This window comes from Vulpes vulpes, chromosome 13, assembly GCF_048418805.1.
Source record: "Vulpes vulpes isolate BD-2025 chromosome 13, VulVul3, whole genome shotgun sequence".
Lineage (NCBI taxonomy): Eukaryota > Metazoa > Chordata > Mammalia > Carnivora > Canidae > Vulpes > Vulpes vulpes.
Window position 1 is genome coordinate 71,083,461 of NC_132792.1, and position 21,828 is coordinate 71,105,288.

General features: G+C 36.9%; 1 protein-coding gene across 1 annotated transcript in view; it reads left to right on the forward strand.

Annotated features, from left to right (window-relative positions):
- Window positions 1-18,928, forward strand: part of BPNT2 (3'(2'), 5'-bisphosphate nucleotidase 2) — a 37,890-nt gene extending 18,962 nt beyond the window's left edge. The window contains exons 3-5 of the mRNA XM_072734699.1: window positions 783-878; window positions 10,988-11,149; window positions 12,884-18,928. Coding sequence (XP_072590800.1) covers window positions 783-878; window positions 10,988-11,149; window positions 12,884-13,155 — 530 coding nt within the window. The 3' untranslated portion in view covers window positions 13,156-18,928. The remainder of the gene's footprint in view (window positions 1-782; window positions 879-10,987; window positions 11,150-12,883) is intronic.
- The last annotated feature ends 2,900 nt before the right edge of the window (window positions 18,929-21,828 follow it).

The following is a 21,828-nucleotide window of genomic DNA, read 5'->3' on the forward strand; positions in this document are numbered from 1 at the left end:
TGTTATTTTTTACCTGAAATCCTAGCTCAGATTTCATTTCTTAGCTCCTCTCTTATGCTTAGTTTCTTACTGAGAGATATCCAATTCCTCCCTTTTCTCTGTTCCTTTGGTGTATATGGTAAAGTTACTTGCTTATCTATGTGTGCTCCTTCTAGATGGTAAGTCCTCTTAATTTGGGGCCTTCTGCTTTTTCTTTCTTTTTTTTTTTTTAATATATATTTTTTTAATTTATTATTTTTTTTTATTTTTTATTTATGATAGTCATACAGAGAGAAAGAGAGAGAGGCAGAGACACAGGCAGAGGGAGAAGCAGGCTCCATGCGCCGGGAGCCTGATGTGGGATTCGATCCCGGGTCTCCAGGATCGCGCCCTGGGCCAAAGACAGGCGCCAAACCGCTGCGCCACCCAGGGATCCCGCCTTCTGCTTTTTCATCTTTGTATTCTCGTCCTTAAGCACTGAACTTGACCCATAATAGACACTCAGTAGGTAACTATTTGGAGAACAGGAGGAAGACCTAGGTGTTTAATAGTAAAAATTAGAAAATATTTTGCTGAAGTAAGTAATAGAAATATGGAATATTGAGGGCTTTTTTCAATAAAAAATTTTCCTAGACCAAAATTGGCTACATCCTATAATAGTGGTAATATTTAGTGAGTGCATCCCTTGTGCAGGGACAGGGACTGTTCTAATTATTTGACTTGATTCTTAAATTCAAAATTAATTTTAAATTTTGTATTTTAATAAATTTGTTACTGTTTTTTGTCGTCTTTTTTCCTCATAGAGGATCTTCGAAAATATGTCACTACTATGGTGTGCGTGGCTGTGAATGGTAAACCTGTGCTAGGAGTAATACATAAACCATTTTCTGAATATACAGGTAAGAAATGCACTAGAGCTTTTAAGAGTTAATGCTATTAAGTCATTTGCTATAGTACTTACTATCCTGTCAGAATCTTAGCTGTAGCTCAGTAATTATTAAAGTCAATCCCCTACCTTACCTTATCCTCTCATTGGATACAGTGAGGATTTTCTTGTTGGTAATGATAATATATGATGAAGCAAAGCTTTCTAAACTTTCTTTAGAGGATAGAAACTGTGATTGACAATAAGAATAGTTAGTGTTGAGGAATTGAGGAATACAGTCGGGCACAGACTTCCCAGCAGCTGAGTTCTCTCTGTTTCTCTTGTGCTGTTGCTGGGGATAAGGCCCAGGGCTCTTACACATTGGATTCCATGTGGATTCTGAGATCCACTATCAAGTGGCCTTAGCCAAATCTGTTGTCATGTTAGGAAACAAGCTTGATACTGTGGTGGTTAAGGGAAATGGCAAGTTGGCAGCCTCAGTGTCAAAATTCGATGGTATTAATTGTGAAAGTCTTATTTATCAGGCTAATCCTAGTGTATCTCTGGGCATTCTTTAGAGTTCCATTTGACCCTTGCCTATCCCATTTCTTGATGTAGTCATGTTTGTTAGCTTTGTGCAGATGGCAGGTCAGATCTTTGATCGTCAACATTGGGAGTTGGCAGTGTGGAACATCATGCCAAAGAGTTTCCCATGCAGCTCAGGATGACCTTGCTCAGAGCCTTCCGGTGCTAGTGGATACTGGCATGACATTTTGGTATCACCACAGCCATTATACTGTAGTTTGCCAGAGAGGCTAGCCATAGTCTTAATAGAAGTGATAGTGCGGTCTGTGGTACAAGTCCAGAATGATGCTGACTTATTATGGTGAAGTTGAGAGAAAGAGTGAGTGGTGTAAGCTGTACCACTGACAGTCTAGAAGGACTCCTCATACTTTTAATTGGCAATTCCCATCGAGAACATGGGGCAAGGATTATGGCCTTTTGGCTCCACTATTCTCTAAAATCATGAGGTTTTTTTTTTTTTTTTTTTTTAAGATTTTATTTATTCATGAGACAGAGAGGCAGAGACACAGGCAGAGGGAAAAGCAGGCTCCATGCAGAGAGCCTGACGCAGGACTCTATCCTGGGTCTCCAGGATCATGCCCTGGGCTGAAGGCAGTGCTAAACCACTGAGTCACCTGGGCTGCCCAGATCATGAGGTTCTTGATGGTGACAGTATGTATCCTTTTTGCCAGTGCTGGCATTAAAACAGCCTTAATGACAAGGCGTCTCACGGGTTGAATAATCCCCTCCCCCTCAAATTCATGTTCATCCCTTTATTATTTTCCTAGGGCTATCATAAAAACAAAAAGAAAACCCACAAACTGTGTCTTTAAACAACAGATATGTAGTCTAACACAGTTTTTGCAGCTAGAAGTCCAAAATCAAGGTGTTGGCAGAGACATGCTCTCTGAAACCTCATATAAGGGAGAATTCTTCCATATTTTTCTCTTCGTTTTTAATAGTTTAACATGAGTCTGTTGTGTTCCTTGACTGGTGAACACATCACTCCAGTCTCTGCCTTCATCACCTCATGACATTCTGCCTATGGACACCAGTCAAACTGGAGTAAGATTCCACCCTAGCCCCCATGGCCTTATCTTAGCCAGTTACATCTACAATAACTGCATTTCCAAATAAGGACAAATTCTTCTGTTCTGGGGATTAGGACTTCAACATTTATTTTGGTGGACCATAATCTAATAACAATCAGAACTTCAGAATGTGACTTTATTTGGAAGTTAGGTCTTTACCAGTGTAATTAAGGTAGGTATCCAGATGAGATCATGGAGAGTGTCCTTATAAAAATCCAGGTTCCATCTACAGCCATACCACCCTGAATGTGCCTGATCTCGTCTGATCTCAGAAGCTAAGCAGTGTTGGGCCTGGTTAATACTTGGAGACATGCAGGGGATAAGAGGATGGGATGGTGGAGGAGGTACAGATTAGGGTGATACGTAAAAGCCAAGGAGCACCAAAGATTGCTGGAAGCTAAAAGGCATGCAGTGAATTCTTCCTTAGAATTTCCAGAAGGGATAAACCCTCCCAATACCAATATCTGGATTTTGGACATCTAGCCTCCAGACTGTGAGAAAATAAATTTTTCTCCTTCTAAGCCACTGTGTTTATGGTAATTTTTCATGACAGCCCTAGGAAACAAATCCACCCAGCATCCATCCAGTTCTGTCATTCACTCCACCCTTCTCCACTGTGTCTCATTGGTGTGGCTGACACTGCACAAAAAAGGCTGGCTGTCCAGTGGACAGAAATGGAGACAAGGTTAATTTTTGATTGCATCCCAAATTCCAGCTCCTCTGAAATAGGCTGAACCATGTACTTGACTATTGGCTCTGCATTTCAGGACCAACTCTGCTTTGTGTTATCTGACCTTTTATCATCTTTTCATAATTCAGATAGTTTTTACAGTTGGCAATTTGACGAGCCATGAAAGATTTATGTCTTTACTGTGACAGTGTGCCTTAAAGTTAATTATAATTGCTTTGTGGTTTGTGGATTGCTTTCACATGTTTCCTTTAATCTTTACTGAATAAGTGGGGGTATAGATAGGTTAGGCTGCTAATTTAGGCTGCTGTAATAAATTGTACCGAATACCAGAGGTTGGACAAAATAATTGATTTCTCTCTTCTCTAACAGCCTATGTGGAAGCAGTCCAGGCACTCAGGCTATTCTCTCTTGCTGCTTCATTGTACTAAATTTTGTTACCCTCTTCTGCATGACTGAAGATGGCTCTACGCATTTCACCAATGGAGATGACCAAAAGGGAGACAAGGAGGACATTCTAGGGGTTTGACCTATAAGTTACACACATCACTTCAGCTCACATCCCACTGACCAAAACTTAATTGAACCCAGCTGCAGGGGAGGCTAAGAAATGTGGTCTTTATTTTCAGTAGCCATTCAAGCATCCAGTTCAGGGGTTCTGTCACTTAGAGAAAATAAAGCAGGTGGATATTGGAGTATCACTTAACTTAGAAGTATTGGTACACTTAGTGTATAACGCATGAGGAAGGGGTACACTTACTACTAATACAACCACTTACAGATGAGAAAATGAGACTCGGAAGTTTGATACATTCCTCAGGGTCATCCAGCTAAAGTAGAGGAGGGAACCTCAGGAATTTTATGCAAATCAGTATATCACACTACTTCCATAATAACTCCATAATTCCTAACATTCGGTCGGGTAGTGGTTAATCGTTTGCAGTAAATGAAGTTATCTCATTTAAATCTTGTGATAACTGTGTGATGAAGAAAAGTATTGTTATTGTCCTTTTTTATAAATGAGAAAAGGGGCTTAGCAGTTCTCATGAAAGCCACAGTTTATGATGTTAGAGCAAGCACTAACCACTGCTTATTAGTATCTCACATTTGTTTAGTATTTCCACAGTTTATGAAATGTATTGGCATAAATTCATTTCAGCCTCAAGATAACTCTGGAAAGAATATATAAAAGAGTAATTATGGTGGCTTTCAATTAAAGAAAGAGAAAATGGGCAGATAAAAGTTAAGTACAGGTCTTGAGTTTAAGTCTTTGAAGTCTCTCACTTTTTTTCTTTTCTTTTTTTAATTGTAGTATAGTTGACTCATTCTTTGGCAGTGTTCCTCATTCCCTGTCTATATCAATTAGGGTTGCATTTAGCTGCATACAAAATAAGTCTGATTACAATAGTTAAACAAGTATAGGTTTTATTTTTCTCACCTGGTAAGATGGACAAAGGGCAGGGGGATTCAGTGGCTTTTATGATACTGTTACACACCTGACTCCTTTCTTTTTTTCTTAGCTTTTTGTTTGCATGCTTAGAAAGATGGGTGCTTCCAGTTTCCATGGCTCTCTTCCTGGCTGGAAGAAAGGGGAAAGAAGAGGGACAAAAGATCTCTCCCAGATATTCTTTGCATTAGGAAAGAGTAACTTGAAGTCCTCTGCTTGATCTCTTTGGCCAAGTGTCACATGGTGCACTTAGCTACAAACAGCCTGCTACTCCAGAGAATTAGAATCGTAATAAAGGAAATGCAAAGGAAGTTGTTACTGGATAGGCAAAGGGATTCACATTCTTTGGGCCCTGATTTCCACATCTGTTCATTTTAAGGATGGGAATAATAAGGATTATAAAATGCCCATTTAAAAAAAAATTATTCCATAAGACTGTGTATCCTCTCCCTCTAGAGTCTTACTCCTCTAAAGTAAAAAAGCCAAAAGTTTCTAACTTAGGAACAAGTTGTGTTCCAGATGGTTTCTGTAGGCTATAATAAAATGCCCTATTCTGTGATGGAGCTGAGTTGCACAGTATGCTAGAATTGGGAAGGTGCTTGCTAGTCAGCAAACATTCTAGAATAATCAATAAGTCCTTAATTAGGTGTGGGTGGACCTTCTATTCCTGGATCAAAGGTTTGTTTGGCTTGTGTCCTCTTTTTGGACTGTTATTTACAGATCCAGACTGTATATTGATGTTGGCAGAGTACCAACTATCAAGTATTATATGCTTACCAGAATTGAGCTACACTTTACTATAATGGGAGCTAGATGGTATTGCTGGTGGTAATAGGTAGAGCAAAACTGATCAAAATCCTTATCAGACTTAATTAGAAGTAATTGAGTTTGAAATTCTAAGAAGCAGCAGGTATTTTACCAAAGTAATGTATAAATATGTGAGTGTGAGATATCCAGGCAGTGGAAATTTGTAGCTATTAGAAATAAGTTATAATGTCTGAAGTTGGTAGCAAAGTACCAACCACTTTTTATTTCCCATGTACTTTTTTTTTTTTAGCATATCTTACAGATAGAATAAACACATTCTGCTGTTTTATGTTTTCATGATTACCTCATCATCAATTATTTATTTCATAAGTACCTACTGATTTTTTTTAAAGTGCTTGAAATAATTTTTCCATACACATGTTAGGACAGGATTTATCGAGATTCTATTAACATGAAATATGTTTTAAAAATACTAAATTAGCAATTCTTACCTAAAATTTTTCTGGTACTATCTACTGAGATATGCTGTCTTTATTTTCTTACACAATACTGACCTCTAGAGATGGAGCACTGTAAATTCACTGCTTAGTAAAACCGTGTTTTTTCTGATCATTTCTAAAAAGAATTTAGATAATTTTTTTCTTCTCTTTCTCATTTTTTAACTTTTATTTTGAATAATTTCAAACAAAATTGTATAGAATTTTCGTGTGCTCTTTCATTTAGATTTAATAGTTGAACATTTCTGTATATTTGCTTCCTTCTTTATTTTCATGTACTTTAAAGAAAATTACAAGGATTGTGGCATTTTACCCCTATATACTTCACTATGCATCTTTTTATATAGTGTTAATGTAATACTATTATTTTATAATGTTATTATGAATATAATAAAAGTAACATTCCCTTTTTTTTTTTTTTTTAAGATTTTACTATTTATTTATTCATGAGAGATACAGAGAGAGAGAGGCAGAGACACAGGCAGAGGGAGAAGCAGGCTCCATGCAGGGAGCCTGACGGGGGACTCGATCCCAGGTCTCCAGGATCACACCTGGGGCTAAAGGTGGCACGAAGCCGCTGAGCCACCTGGGCTGCCCACCCTTAGTTGTTTCTGGAGTGGGTTTTACAACTGGTCACTTCAACCCAAGATCCAGTCAAATGACATGCATTTTTTTGGTTGCTGTGTTAAATTTTCTTATTTTAGAATAACCTCTAGTCCTGTTCTCCCTCATGACATTGACTTGTTGAGATCAAGTTACTTATTACATAATGTTCTGCTTTTTGGATTCTTCTGATTATTTCCTCAGAGTGTCATTTAACTTGTTTACTTTTCATCATCTATTTCTTATAAAGTGAAAATTAGATCTGAAACCTTGATTGGATTAAAGTTAAGGATCTTTGTCAGGAATATGTTGTAGATATCCTTTGTGCACTTCCTCCTGCATCATTTTATATGACATGTAATTATCTTTTCTCATTATTATTGATGCTATAAGATAGTTAAAGTGGTCACGACCAGATCTCTGTTATAAATTATTTTGCTTCTCTTGCTGCTAGCAGGTATCTGGAGAAATATTTTGGAACCATTTGAAATCAGGATTCCATTAAACGTTTTGCATAATGGTTTTAAGATCTATTAAAGATGTGAAATGGGATTTTCTTATTTTTTTTCCTTTTTTAAAATTTAAATTCAATTTGTTAACATATAGTGTAACACCCAGTGCTCATCCCATCAAGTGCCCTCCTTAGTGCCTGTCACCCAGTCACCCCTTCCCCCAACTTGTTCCCCTTCCACAGCCCTTTGTTTTCCAGAATTAGGAGTCTCTCATAGTTTGTCTTCCTCTCTAATTTTTCTCCACTCAGTTTCCCTCCTCTCCCTTATAGTCTGAAATGGGATTTTCTAATCCTATTGTTTTTCCTACATATATTAGCTAGAATTCTTCTTTTGAGAAATGTCTTCATCAACTGGGGTTACATGTTTATCCTGAAAGGTAGTTCCTAATAGAAAGACAAAATACATGTTTAACTTCTTCACCAATTTCTAAGTAAGGCCTTTGAGTAAAAACTACCTCCAGGGGGTACAGATGTTATTTTTTCAGGGAAGAGGAGACTTTTTTCCCTTTTAAAAAAAATATATTTAAGATCTCACAGAGTTTTGTATATCCAGTGCAATGCAAACTACAGGCATTATTTTTTAAGTTCAGTCTATTCTCGTTGCTTGCTGTCACTAACACCTTTTTATATATCTTTTTGTTAAAATGCCATTATATAGTCCTTTAGGTTAGGTCTCGTCTGTTGGTTCTCCCCTGTGAGCAACAGTGAAATCTGCTCATTTTAGCCTACCTGACTACCATCCCATTTTAATGAGTTATACATTTTTGATGTGTTTCTCCTCCTCAACTCTTCAGATTTAAATGATATCCTTTGACTCTCACCAATCAAGTGTAAGATAACACGTACACACTTTTATTCTTCCACCTTTATTCCTATTGTTGGTTTCCTTTTAAATCCACAATTAAATTTATTCAGTGCGACCAACAGTGCTTTTGCTAAGAGTTCTTCAGTCATCCTTCAGTTGGATAAAAGCTTGTCCTCTAATAGATGAGCTGGCTCATCGAGGTCATACTACCTGTTCTTACACGTTAAAAGCTTTTTCTGTAGCCTTGATTCTTGAAAGACTCTCAATTGCTTACAAACTCTTTGGTGTAGCCCTTTATCCTTGGGCTGCTCTAATAAATTACCACAAACTAGGTTTAAAACAATAGAAATGTATTTTTTCACAGTTCTAAGGGCCAGAAGTCTGATATTATGTTGTTGGCAGTGTCATGCTCCCTTTGAGAGCTCAAGGGAAGAATCTTTTCTTGCTTCTTCTAGCTTCTGGCAGCTCCCGGCGTTTGTTGACATGCCTAGGTTTATAGACCTATCACTCCAGTTTGTGCCTTTACTTTACATTCTCCTGGTATTTGTTTCTTGTTTTTACAGGAACACCAATTATTGAATTTAGGGCCCACTTGAATCCAGTATGACCTCAGCTTGAATTACATCTGCAAAGACCCTATATCCAAATGAGGTCATATTCTGAAAGTTCCCAGTAGACAGGAATTTTAGTAGGGCTCTATTTTACCCACTGTACACTCTTGTTTCTTGGTTAACTGGTAGAAACTGTTGAACTGATGTAATATCTGTGTGTGTGCATGTTGAATCTTGCTGGCAGAAAAGCTGATAATCTGATTTTCTTTCCTTTGTAAGTAGCTTCGTATTTTTGCCTGGAATGCCAAAGAGCTTTATCTTGAAAGTCTAATAATAGAACTATGATATATCTCAGATTCAGAGTTGGCATTCTGGGCAGATATCTACAAAGTATGTCTCTCAGTGTGGACATTCAAGTCCTTTTATTTCAGGAACATTCTTTTGAATCAAAGTTTTAAAGATTAGTTCTACTTCATTCTTTTTTGGGGACTCCTAATATATGTATATTGACTCTTTCACAGACTTCTGTCTCTATTACTTTTTCTCTGGTCCCTTTTATCTGTTTGTTTCACTTACTTTTTTTTGCTTTTCTCATTGCTTGCTATGCTTTGGACCGATCTGTTGCTTTTCTGTGTATCCTGTGATCTAGTGCTAAGTCTTAAGTGATTATTTTTGTCGTTATTGTTTGTGGTTTCTTTCCTATATTATCTGAGTTCTGATTTCATATCTTCCTATTTATTTATCTTTCCTGGATTGTTTTTTTTTTTTTTTTTTGTTCTACAATGTTCTTTTGTTGTTGCTTATTATTTTTAATCATCTTTGAATGTTGTATTACAGTTTTATTCTGCTTTATAGAATTTTCAAGTAGCCTGAAATATTTTAACCATCATTCATTGTGTTTTCTTCTTCTACTTTTCAGTGGACATTGCAGTTGTTCAGATTTCTTATTCCCATTTGGGCTGGCTACCGTGCAGTTGGTGGGAAGGTGGCTGGAGAAAAGGAATTTGGGTTGTTCTCGTTCAAGAACTTTCTTTTCTGTTAGAGCAAGGAAAGCATTATCTTTATTTTTAGGCATCTTTTTTTTTTTTTTTTCATCATTCTTCTGTCTTACTGGATCCTGTCTTGTTTCAGGAAGGCCCTTATCTTTAACCTCTTCTTTTTCTTAGTTCTCTTTGCTGTCTTCCAATTGTCTCTCATAGACTTTCTGAAAGATGTTGGATGTCATGTGGTCTGTTGTCAGGACTTCACTTTGGCTCTGTGTCTTCTCCATGTCTCCTCTTGTCGCTGCTCTTTTGCCATTTAGACCTACTCAGACCTACTTTCAGCATTTCTCATTTTAGTTGCGACCCTTTCCTTCTGGGAGGAAATCTTGACTGTTGTTCCCGGAGTTCTACCATCGCTGAGAGTCCTCCAGCCTCTTGGCACTTCTGTGCAGCTCCTGCCGTATTCCCCACACTTGGGTCAGCTTTGGCACTTACTCTACCCATCGATCTTCAGTATTTACTTCCCTTCCTCCTTATTTGTGTTTATGACTGTTTTTTATCTCCTCATTCTTTAGCTCTTGATTAAGGGTGTTGCTCTCCTTACGGCTATGTGTGGTCTTTAGACAGAAGTGTGAGAGGGATCCAGGGGACTGCCATCATCCTTGGGCCACCCAGAAACCCAGACACTCTGTTCATTTTTTTTATTGTTTTCCTGCAACCAAGAGTAGGCGGTAATGCAGCGGCTTTCGTTGCTAGCCATGGTGGACTGTTTTACCCTCTAATGAGTGACTGCTAGAACAACAGTCTAGTTGGGATAATACTGAGTAAGTAGATCTTCTTGTGTAGCTTGGTAGTCAATGAAGATAACTTCCAAGCCTAGAAAAACATTGCAAGCCATTTCTAGGGTCTCCTCACCTTACAAATTTCTGTTGTATTTTGAAGTCTAGAGCATTTTCTTTTTATATTCTCTGATATAGCAGATATGTAAACTTCACTCACCTCTTTAGCTGTTTTATATTTATAAAGCTCTTTAGGAGATTGATCCAATATGCAAGTAAGTGAAAAACCATGGATGTATAAAAAATAGAGGTAGTTAGGAGAAAAACCTATTTTTAAATTTTGAATTATCCAGGGTAACAGAGTTGTGCTTCTGTCCTAGGTTGTCACAAGTTGAATTCCCCAGGAGCCAGACTTTGAGATGGAGATTAGCACGCAGGATGTTCAGGAAAGAATGCCCTTGGGATCAAATTTGTGTAAGAGAGGAGGGAAGCCAGATTAGATTAGGTACGAGTGCTGTTGAGTTGCAGTGAATCCCAGTGAGAGCTCAGCACCTCACAGGGAGCTCTGGGGCCTAGGAGTTCTTAAGCCAAGTTTTTAGTAGTCATGATCTCTGGTTGGGCAGTATCACCTGGCCTTTTTTTTTTTTTTTTAGCTTTGTCTTAATATTTGCCTATTTTAATGTAAAAAAAAACGTTAAATATTACTCGTTCTCAGGAAAAAAATAAGCATTTCTGTTTTTGGGGGGTGATACAAGTAATTCTGTGGAAAGGGATCTTCTGTCAGTTAACTCTTGATACTTTGTTCCCATTTCAGAAAGCTTCAGTGCTTTTCATGCATACTATGTTTGTTTTTCAGCTTGGGCGATGGTAGATGGTGGGTCCAATGTGAAAGCCCGCACTTCGTACAATGAGAAGACCCCAAGGATCATTGTGTCACGTTCGCATTCAGGAATGGTCAAACAAGTTGCTCTTCAGACTTTTGGAAACCAGACTACAATTATCCCGGCTGGTGGTGCTGGTACGTGCCTACTCCCCTGTGTGTCCAGTGTCCCCAGCATGGTCAAGGCTTACGTTGGAAGAAGGAGTTGGTTGTCCTGTGCTTGGGCAAAAAGTAAGGCTAGACATGTGCTTTGCAGACAGACATAGTCTTCTACTTCATTTTCTAGGGTGGGATTTCAAGTCCCACATGCCTTCTTATTAGAAACTACCTCACAGGAGGGACAATAGTCTCACAACAGTGACTCTTGTTCCTCAAATACTACAAAAGCATCCTCATGTCAGTGATGTGCCATTGATAGTGGTTTTATATATGACCTAATTTCAAAATAATTGTGCTGTTAGCTTAACTGTAGGAATGTCAGGGAAAGAAGGGAGATCAAGCATATTACGATGTTTCATGTGGTAGAAAGATGCCAGGAGTCACCAGAAGTGTTATTAGAATGGCTAATCCCTGGGCACTTTTAACACCTTTGAACTCCAGCTTGCATGTATGGGATGAGCCAGAGTCTGGTGGCCACCCAGCTTACAGTATTCTGCAGTATTTTATTACCTGTGTTATTGATCAGGGGTCTGCTTATTTTTTCTGAAAGGCCAGATAGTAAATATTTTAGGCTTTATGAGCCACGTGTGGACTCCCTTGCATACTATTCTTGGATTTTTTGTTTTATTTACCACCCTTTAAAAATACAAAGAAAACATTCATAGCTTGAGGGTTGTACAAAAACAGTGTGTGGCCTGGATTTGGCTCACAGGCCATTTGCCCTCCCTTGTTTTGAGTGCTGTTTAATATGACAGAAGTGTTTTAATTCAAATACATAACAAAGTATGGCCAGAAATGTGTGTTTGAAAATCTTTTCACCACAGTAATAAGGGGAAAAGTAATACTTATTAAAACTTTTAAGCCTTATAATTTGATTTTAGTGATTACATAAATGTACCTTACTTAGTAGGACTTCATTATTTTCTTATAAGCTCTCTGTTAATGTTAGTTAGGAAAGGTAATGTTCAGAATACCCAATAGGAAGGATAAACCAGACTCTAGACCTGTTTTCTTCTGTGTTTATTTTTAAATTTAAAAAAAATTCTGCCTCATTACAAAAAGGGCTTAAGATTGTGTTATTTTGTCTTCTTTCAAATCCAGTGTTCTAGCTATCCAAATGAAACCTGTGGGTATTGAGCTTCAGTGTAGTATTCCACAGGAAGTGGTACATAGTGATACGTCGATAGGCCTGTAGAAAACAACCACAAGGTAGATTTAAATTTAAAAGATTAATAGATGTATATTATGTTTTACTTGAAAATAGCTTCATAAGTTACTTTACAATGTATCTTTTACTCATTTGAGTTTAATATAATGTCTATGCTGTTAACTTTTTTAAAAAAAAGAACAAAATGGGTTTTTTTTTAGAATCCTATTTATTAGAGTGAGAAAGCACAGGCAGAGAGCGAGAGAGCACGCTCATGAGCAGGGAAGGGGGAGAGGCAGAGGTAGAAGGAGGCTTCCTACTGAGCAGGGAGCCCTGATGCAGGGCTGGATCCCAGGATCCGGGATCAGACCTGAGCAGAAGGCAGATGCTTAACCAACTGACCAGGAGAACAAAACTATTTTTATGTAATTTTAGATTTCGCAGTTGCAGAGATAGTATCGAGAACTCTGGCATGTCCTGTGCTGTTATTTTTCACAGTGTACTCTTAAATAAGCTACTTTTTGAAATCTTTTGAATATAACCTAAATTCTTTGTTTATCTTTTAGGTTATAAAGTTTTAGCACTCTTGGATGTACCTGATAAGAGTCAAGAAAAAGCTGATCTATATATCCATGTGACATACATCAAAAAATGGGATATATGTGCTGGGAATGCCATCTTAAAAGCCCTTGGGGGACATATGACTACCCTGAGTGGTGAAGAAATCAGTTACACTGGTTCTGATGGCATTGAAGGAGGGCTCCTTGCTAGCATCAGAATGAACCACCAAGCTCTGGTCAGAAAACTCCCAGATCTAGACAAGACAGGACATAAATAAGCAAAGTCCATCACAGGTCACAGCTCTTCCTGAGTTGAACAATCAGCCTGAAACGCTGGGGGCTTCGAATTCAAAGCGTCGGTGGAGACTATGCATGGTTAAGGCCATCCTGAACTTTTTAAAGTATTTATGAAGCATCAGAGACTTACTTTCCCTGTAATAGGATGCAAGATCAGGGAAAGTGGGTTGCTTCGTGTCTCAAGTATTGTCTTTATTTTTGAGACTATTTTCGTACGGTTGTCATACACAAGGTAAATATATATATGTGTGTGTATATGTATATATATACACACACATACATATATGTGAATTAAAATCTATAGCTGAGTCTACATTGTTATGAGTCACCATTTTCACACAACATCATGAATCTTCACTATTTGTTAGTACTTTCCTACATAATTGGGCTGAAGAAAGGATTGATTTTGTGTAGATTTAATACTGCTTTACAATTGTATCTCATTGAAACTAAAGTAATTGGGGGTTTTTACCCCTAATTCAGATGGAAAGCACAAGAAGCCACATGTTTATTAATATGCAACAAGTGCTCTATTTATCTGTTGTTACTGAATATTTCTTATGGATTAAAACAGAAAACGCCTAACTTGTTTTTTTTTCTTTGAAATTTTAATAACAGGTTCACCAGCTAGTCGAGAGTATAGCTATATGATGATTGCGTTGTAATTGTAATTTCCGTGTGCGTGTGTATTGTTTTGGTACAGAAAAGTGTATTTGTACCCATGGGGTCAACATTTCTGCCATCTTACTGTTGCTTTTGTTTGCTCTGTGGACAATGCATGGTTCCATCCTTTCCCTCCTGACCAACATTTAGTCTTTAACTTGTAAGGTTTGGATTAAGGTTTCAGGGTTAACACTAGGATTTTGGTACGCTTTCTTCTTAGGGATAAATTATGCACTATAAAAGTATAAATTATTCTGTTAATTGAGTCATTTAATATTACATAAATTGAGCTAGCTTTCGTTATTTTCAAAAGCTCTGTTTTAGTACTTTTTAAAAAATTTGCCAGGTTTATATGTAGAGATTCTCTCATTAAGAATGATACATGGTTGCTTTTACCATTAATAAATGGATCTAACATAGTGTCAAAGTAGTAAATTTTAAGATACTTTAAAGTTTCTGTTCAGGTTAAAATAATGAAGGTTAATGTTACTTTTTGATTAATTTTTGTTTTATTTCAGTAGGCAGAATCTGGTTGGAAGAAAAGTGGTGGCATGTTCACTATGTCACTGTAATCAGAACCTTGCTTTGTGAAAGTTCATTGGGATGTTGGGTTTCTCTGTGTGGTATTGAAATTTCGTGTAAACAATACTGTTATTTCATGTGACTTAGATGTCCTTATATTTTATAACCTACTGATAGCAGGGGGAGAGGGGTTTGCTCATTGTCTTCTTTTCTTTCTTTAAAACAATGGTTTCTTTTCCTATCTTGGAGGTAAAATTGACCAAAGAATGGACATCCTCATCTGGTGGAATGTGCATACAACTTTAGGTCTGCATTTTACACGGTTTTCAGAGCCCTTGAATTGCTCTTTGGGAACTGAATCAAGCATGGTGCACAAGTTTCCACTCAGTCTCTAGCATCTGGTCACAAATCTGATAGTGTAGTGGGCCTCGATAGGTATGATTTTGTTCAGCGAAAATACAAAGTTTTGGTAGTTCGATCACTTGATATTTAAACAGGACTTAGGGATTCAGAACAGAATACTAGAGACCTCATCTTTTTACTTTGCAATGAAATGAGAGCATTTTTTCTCAGGAGAGATGGCAAAGGCATATACTGTTTCCAGAGTCATGATATAAACATTTATTTTAATTGTAATGTGTCAAACATGGGGCAAGAAGGCTGGCATATTAGGAAATGGCATTTAATTGGAGTTTTTTTTTTCAATATATGGAGACTTTCTAATTTAATGGAAATGAAACTAGATCATAATAGCAAGCATGATTGCTTTGATTTTATTTTTATTCCATTAATCTGCATGTAGATAATAACTTTGCAAAGGGCTTGTGTCATGTGCAAAAATTAAGATATTGGCTGACAGTTAAATGTGTTATTTTTATAATTTATTGGGGATAGTCTAGTTACTAATGGTTTTTAAGTGCTTTTTTGGAAAATTCATCTTTAATTTTTTTTTTTGTTTCTAAAAGTTGATATACGTCACAGAACTAATATAAGTACAAAGAACAGTATTTATATTTATTTATGTGAGACATTATTGTGCCAGAACATACCAGTAAAAGTAAAACACCATGAATAAGTGAGGCATGTAGTATCTTCCAGAATTACATAAATAAAATTACTTTTAAAATGTAGAAAAATAACTAGTTGAACTTTTAGCCTCACCTCCCCAATTCCTAGTCTTTCCTTCCGTTTCCTTTATCTTTGCCCTCATTTAGAGCACAATGTTCCCTTAAACTTTGAGTTTTACACATCACATTTAGTAAAAGCAGTAGCGTCAGTGATTTCAGTGTTCATTAGCTATCTCCTTGCTCTGCCCTTCATCTCTACCTCGTTCCCTGTCTCCCCAGCCCATTGATATTCTTCCAAATCTGCCCCTCTTTCTTCACTAGTATTCTTTCCCAACACTAAACCCCTGAATTCTCTCCTGGACCTACTTCTCTCAAGGTAGACTGCTGAAGTCTTATGGTAGAACTGAGATTCTGGTTAAGTTCCTGGTCAGGGAGATGGAGCCAGGCCAGAGTTCTGGTTCATCATTACTTCTCAAAGACTATTCTCAAAAGGTAAAGGAAAATGACCTTCAAAACCATAGTATTTACACTGTCAAGTCTAATCTAGTGCTTCTGTCTTTACAAAGCATTTCTTCAGATCCATTCTTCACAGAATGAAAAATGCAGAAAGTATGAGAATTAGGTATATAAGCCTGCTTAAGAAAACTTACTTTTTCTGTTTTCATATTTCTGTCCTTATTTCAGTTGAGATTACAAAGGGCCTACAAGGTGGATCATACTTGTCTGGTATTCAATTGTCCTCTTTCCTCTGATTTTAGTGTGTTTTCTTGATTTTAAATCAACATTCAAATGAACTGTTTATGGCTGTATGATGAAGCTAACAAGTGTTTTGATTCATGTGTTTTAAGTAACAAATTCTGTTTGCTGGGCGCTCCCTTTGAATATTGTGAAAATTAGGTCAGAGGAAGTAAGGGAGGGGCAGTGGCTAAGAAGAGGGTGGGAAAGAGGAAAGACAGCTCCAGGGAAGAGTAGCAGAGGGAGGATGCAGAGCAAACATCTGCCTTGAGCCTTGGAATCAGGAACTCTGCCGCTGTCTCGGATGTTCAAAGATTGGATCTCACTTAGGTTTTGAAGGTGAGAAACATAAGTAAAGCTGGGGTGCCACCACACCCTATTCCTCAAAAAAAAAAAAAAAAATATATATATATATATCTCCAGCTTGCGTCTTCTTGATAACACCTTGAAAATGGCCTTATGGAGACAATCCTTGGCAGGTTGAAAATAGAAACTACTTGGGTTTTTCTAGCTGTAACTGTTTATCTAGGCTATGTGTTGACTGGTCCTGGATAGAAACTGATTTTTCATTTTTGATCTTGGTTGAATTTGAGATGTGTTATTTTCAGTATATGCCTACAAAAAGTCTGTCTCGTAACTGTTGTATAAAATAAACCTAAACTATGGTTTCGTTTTTATCCTAAAAAAGTTGTGCCTTAACAATAGGGCATTGTATGTTAATAAGGGAAAACAAAATCTTTTTTTAATAGATGGGGAAAATAGGAACTTTTTGCCATTAAAATTTAAGTTCTTTTAACATTTTTAATATTAGAGTTGGGGGAAATTCATTGAAGTTAAATACAATTGATATAAACTTATTTTTGCATAACCTAGCATTTACAACTAAAGTACATTTTTATAAGAACTGGCATCTTGATGTATATAGGTCTGAAATGATACTTCATCCTTTGATTTTTAATTTGAAATAATACAAGACCAGGATAAGGTACATTTAACTTTTTTTTTTCTTTTCAATCATTTCAGTGTGCTATTATATCTGTTCTACTAGTCGTCTGACTTGCTTTGGTTTTTAAAAATAGCTACTCATGGTACCATGTCAATAATTTATTAATGCTAATTTAAAAATATTGTGCGTTACGTGACTTAACCAGAATGGCTCCTGGATTGAAGTGGGGGGCGAATGGGGGATTCTGACTAGCAGTTTCTAAGAGGGCAAGAAGAATTGAACTTTGTATTTCAAAAGAAAGCTTTGGTTTCATGAGGTGCTGTTTATGTAAGTTGTTGATTTTTATTTTATCAAAGCCTGGCAGGTATTAGCATTCCAATTTACTATTGGTCTCTTTTTTTTATTTTTAAAGTTATTTTTAAAGTTGGATGGTGAATTAATTCTGTGGGAAAACGAGATTTTTAAGTAGGGGTTTTTCTTTTTGGGGGGGTGGGATAATATAAGCCAAACTTTTAGAAGTTAAGGCTGATGAATAATCTTAAAACAACGTTACATACTGTGTTTGTAAATGTTCCCTAAAGTATTATAATTAAGGTAATTTGTGTAAATTACAAAAGCAGAAACTGTGATGTTTGATTAGTAGTATGTTCCGTTAAAATTCCTCTTGAGGTATGTTCGACACATAGTAAGTTATTCAGGAAAGACTTGTTCATCCTGTATTTTTTAAATAGGAAATACAGCATGCCAAGTCATCATTAGATCCGTTAGCCTAGAACGACTTTCTCTCTCCCCAAATTCTCTCTCCTAAGCTCTCTTCATTTTTGCGGGGTTGAGGACGTAGTAATGTTTAAAGACTTATAATTCATGCGTAAAAATATGGACTCCCGATTTCCATGTAGCATTACATCCTCCACTGGCAAGAGCCAAAGCTAGTTTTACAGTCCAACAAGAGACACCATGTTCTGCCATGATGAACTGCGGTGCTCCAGATGGATTTACCCCCCATTTGATGATGTTCCTTAAGCTACTAGATGTACATACACACGGGGTTGAATTTACTCTGAACTATGAAATGGTGTTTCCTGTTCATGTCTCTGCCTCCTCGAACTCTGTTTTTTTAATGGATCTCACTTCCGGTCCATCTCTTGTAATGGGCTAACATTGACAAGAGGGATTAAAATAAAAATAAATACCTGCCCTATTCACACAGTTAAAGCTGCTCTAGGGGAGCTAGTCCATTTCCTGTTGCCAAGCCATGCGGAAATCGCCAGACTTTCTTCACTTGGCATGCTGTATCCTGTGTCACCCACAGCACCAAATTTAAGGGAGTCCTGACTTTAATCTCTATTGAGAAGTAAACTCCCCTCCATGTTTTTAGAGCAGTTATTTTATACCTCACCTATAGTACTCATTTTTATATGTGTTGTTGTAAACTTCCTAAGGACAGGGATTGTGTCTTGGTGATTTTTGTATCTCCACCTCAACCCCAGCAGCTAGCCCAGTGTCTTGAATAAATTAGGTGCTTACTTTATGTTGAACTAAATTGAATAAAAGAGTACTACTAGCATAAGCATTTCTCATGCCTTGGTTGTATAAGCTGATTGTTTTGTTGACTTTGCAAATATTTATGATTATCATCCCACACACACTAAATTATTTTTTAAAGTTTGGCTTTCTTTCTTTTAGATACTACCCCATGGACATTTAGCTCTAGAAAATGTGATTGCTTCCAATGAAATGACTATCCCAAACGCTCTGTCCCTGGATATACTTTGCCAAACTGAAATTTGAATTTTCGGAATAAATTGGTCATGTCTGCAAGAGATTGTGTGCTGCATCTGCTTTTTTCCCCTCTTTTTTTCTTTCTTTTTTTTAAACTAGGGTAACCTATAAATTTACCATCCTAACCATTTGTAAGTGCACAATTCCGTGGAGTTAAATACATTCACAATGTTGTACAACCATCACCACTGTGCTTTTAAAGAACCTGTTCATCCCAAACACAAACCCTACCCGTTGAGTCCCTCCTTATTCATAACCCTTTCACCTCCACCCTGGAACTATTCTGCTTCCTCTATGAATGCATCTGCTTTTGAAGTCTTAGTTTTCTGAGAGTCTCTGTCTTCTCTCACCATGTACAGAAAAGGCATCTGTTTGAGAAGGGGCTTACAAGGCAAACAGCCATAACAAAATTGTATCTTGTATTCTTTGATTTGTTCTAAGATGGAGGGAGGATAGAAAAAAGAAGCAGGGACAAGGATATAGAAAAGTAGTAATAGAAACAGTATGATAAGAAAGATATCGGAGGGTATTGTTTTCAAGTCGATGATGATAAAAAGATATCAGCCCCGTATTATGAATTTGGTTATTCTATATCATGCATCAGCAGATGTATATTATTTGTTTATACAAATAGAGAATTCTATGCTACATCCTAATGGAACAATTAGGATATAGACCATTATTTTAAGAATTGTTTCTAAAACTATGAGTATTTTGAAAGCCCAGAAACTTTTGTTTGAAGTGTAGTTGACACAGTATTACATTAGTTTCAGGTGTACAACACAGTGATTCTACAGCCCTGGGGATTCTGCCCATTTTTTTTTTTATAGGATTATTTCTTTTCTTGGAGTTGAGTTGTGTAATTTCTTCATATATTTTGGATATTAGCCCCTTATTGGATATGTCATTTGCAAATACAACTGGAAGCCTGTACCTCCTACTCTCAACTATTTTTTGCCCTTTCTCCTACTCACTTCCCTCTGGCAATTACCAATTTCTATATTTATGAGTCTGTTTCTGCTTTTTGTTTGTTCATTTGTTTTTTAGATTCCACATATAAGTAAAATCCTATGGTATTTGTCTTTCACGGTCTGACTTACTTCAGTATAATATAAGTCCATTCATGTTGTCACAAATGACAAGATCTGTCTTTTTTATGACTGAGTAATACTCCATGGTATACACATACCACATCTTTATCCCTTCATCTGTCAGTGGACACTTGGATTGCTTCCATATCTTGGCTCTGCTGCAATAAACAAAGGGGTTCATCTATCTCTTTAAATTATGTGTTGTTTTTTTTCTTTTGGTGAATACCCAGTAGTGGAGTTATTGTCTTACATGGTATTTCTGTTTTTAAATCTGAGGAATCTTCATACCTTTTTCCAACCTTGTTGCACCAATTTACATTCCTACCAACAGTGCACGAGGGTTCCTTTTTCTCCATATCCTCACAAATAGCTGTTACTTCTCGTCCTTTTGATATTAGCCATTCTGACAGGTATAAAGTGATATCCCAAGGTTTTGATTTGCATTTTCCCTGATCAGTAGTGATGTTGAGCAGTTTTTCATGTGTCTGGTGGCCATCTGTATGTCTTCTTCGTAATAATGCTTTTTTAAGTTCCTCTGCCCATTTTTTTTTTCTAAGAAACACTGAACACTAGAGCTGGAAGGATCCTTTTTCAATTTAAAATTCCAGTATAATTAACATAAAATGTTATATTAGTTTCAGGTGTACAGTATAGTGACTCAACACTTCCATATAACACCCGGTGCCCTCCTTAATCCCCATCGCCTATTTCACCCATCCCTCCACCCACCTTCCTTCTGGTAACCATCTGTTTGTTCTCTAGAGTTAAGAATCTGTTTTTTGGTTTGTGTCTTTTCTTTGTTCATTTGTCTTAAATTCCACATAGGAGTGAAGTCACGTGGTATTTGTCTTTCTCTGATTGACATATTTTGCTTAGCATAATACTCTCCAGCTCTGTGTCATTGCAGATGGTAAGATTTCATTCTTTTTTATGACTGAATAATATTCCATTGTGTATATATACCACTTTTTTCTTCATTCATCTATTGATAGACACTTGGACTGCTTCCATAATTTGGGTATTGTAAATAATGCTGCTATAAGCATAGGGATGCATGTATCCCTTCAAATTAATGTTTGTATTTTGGGGTAAATACCCAGCAGTGCAATTACTGGATGTTAGGATAGTTCTATTTTTAACTTCTTGAGGAAGCTCCATCCTGTTTTCCCCAGTGGCTATTCCAGTTTGCATTCCCACCAATAGTGCAAGAGGGTTCCTTCTCCACATCCTCATCAACACTTGTTTCTTGGGTTTTTGATTTTTGCCATTCTGACAGGTGTGAGGTGATAACTCAGTGTAGTTTTGATTTGCATTTGCCTAATAAGTGATGTTGAGCATCTTTTCATGTGTTTGTTGGCTGACCGAATGTATTCTTTGGAGAAATGTCTGTTCATGTCTTCTGCCCATTTTTTTTTAAATAGGATTATTTCTTTTCTTGGAGTTGAGTTATATAATTTCTTCATATATTTTGGATATTAACCCCTTATTGGATATGCCATTTGGAAACATCATCTTCCATTCCATGGGTTGTCTTTTTGTTTTGTTGGTTTCTTTCTTTGCACAACAGCTTTTTAGTTTGGTGTAGTTCCAATAGTTTATTTTTGCTTTGCTTCCCTTGCCAGAGAAGACATATGTAGAAAAATGTTGTTAAAGCCAGTGTCTGAAAGATGATTGCCTGTGTTTCCTTCTAGGAGTTATATGGTTTCAGGTCTCACATTTAGGTCTTTTGTCCATTCTGAGTTTATTTTTGTGTATGGTATAAGAAAGCAGTCCAGATTCATTCTTTTGCATGTGGCTATCTAGTTTATGCAGCACCTTTTGCTGAAGGGACAGCATGAATTTAGTTCT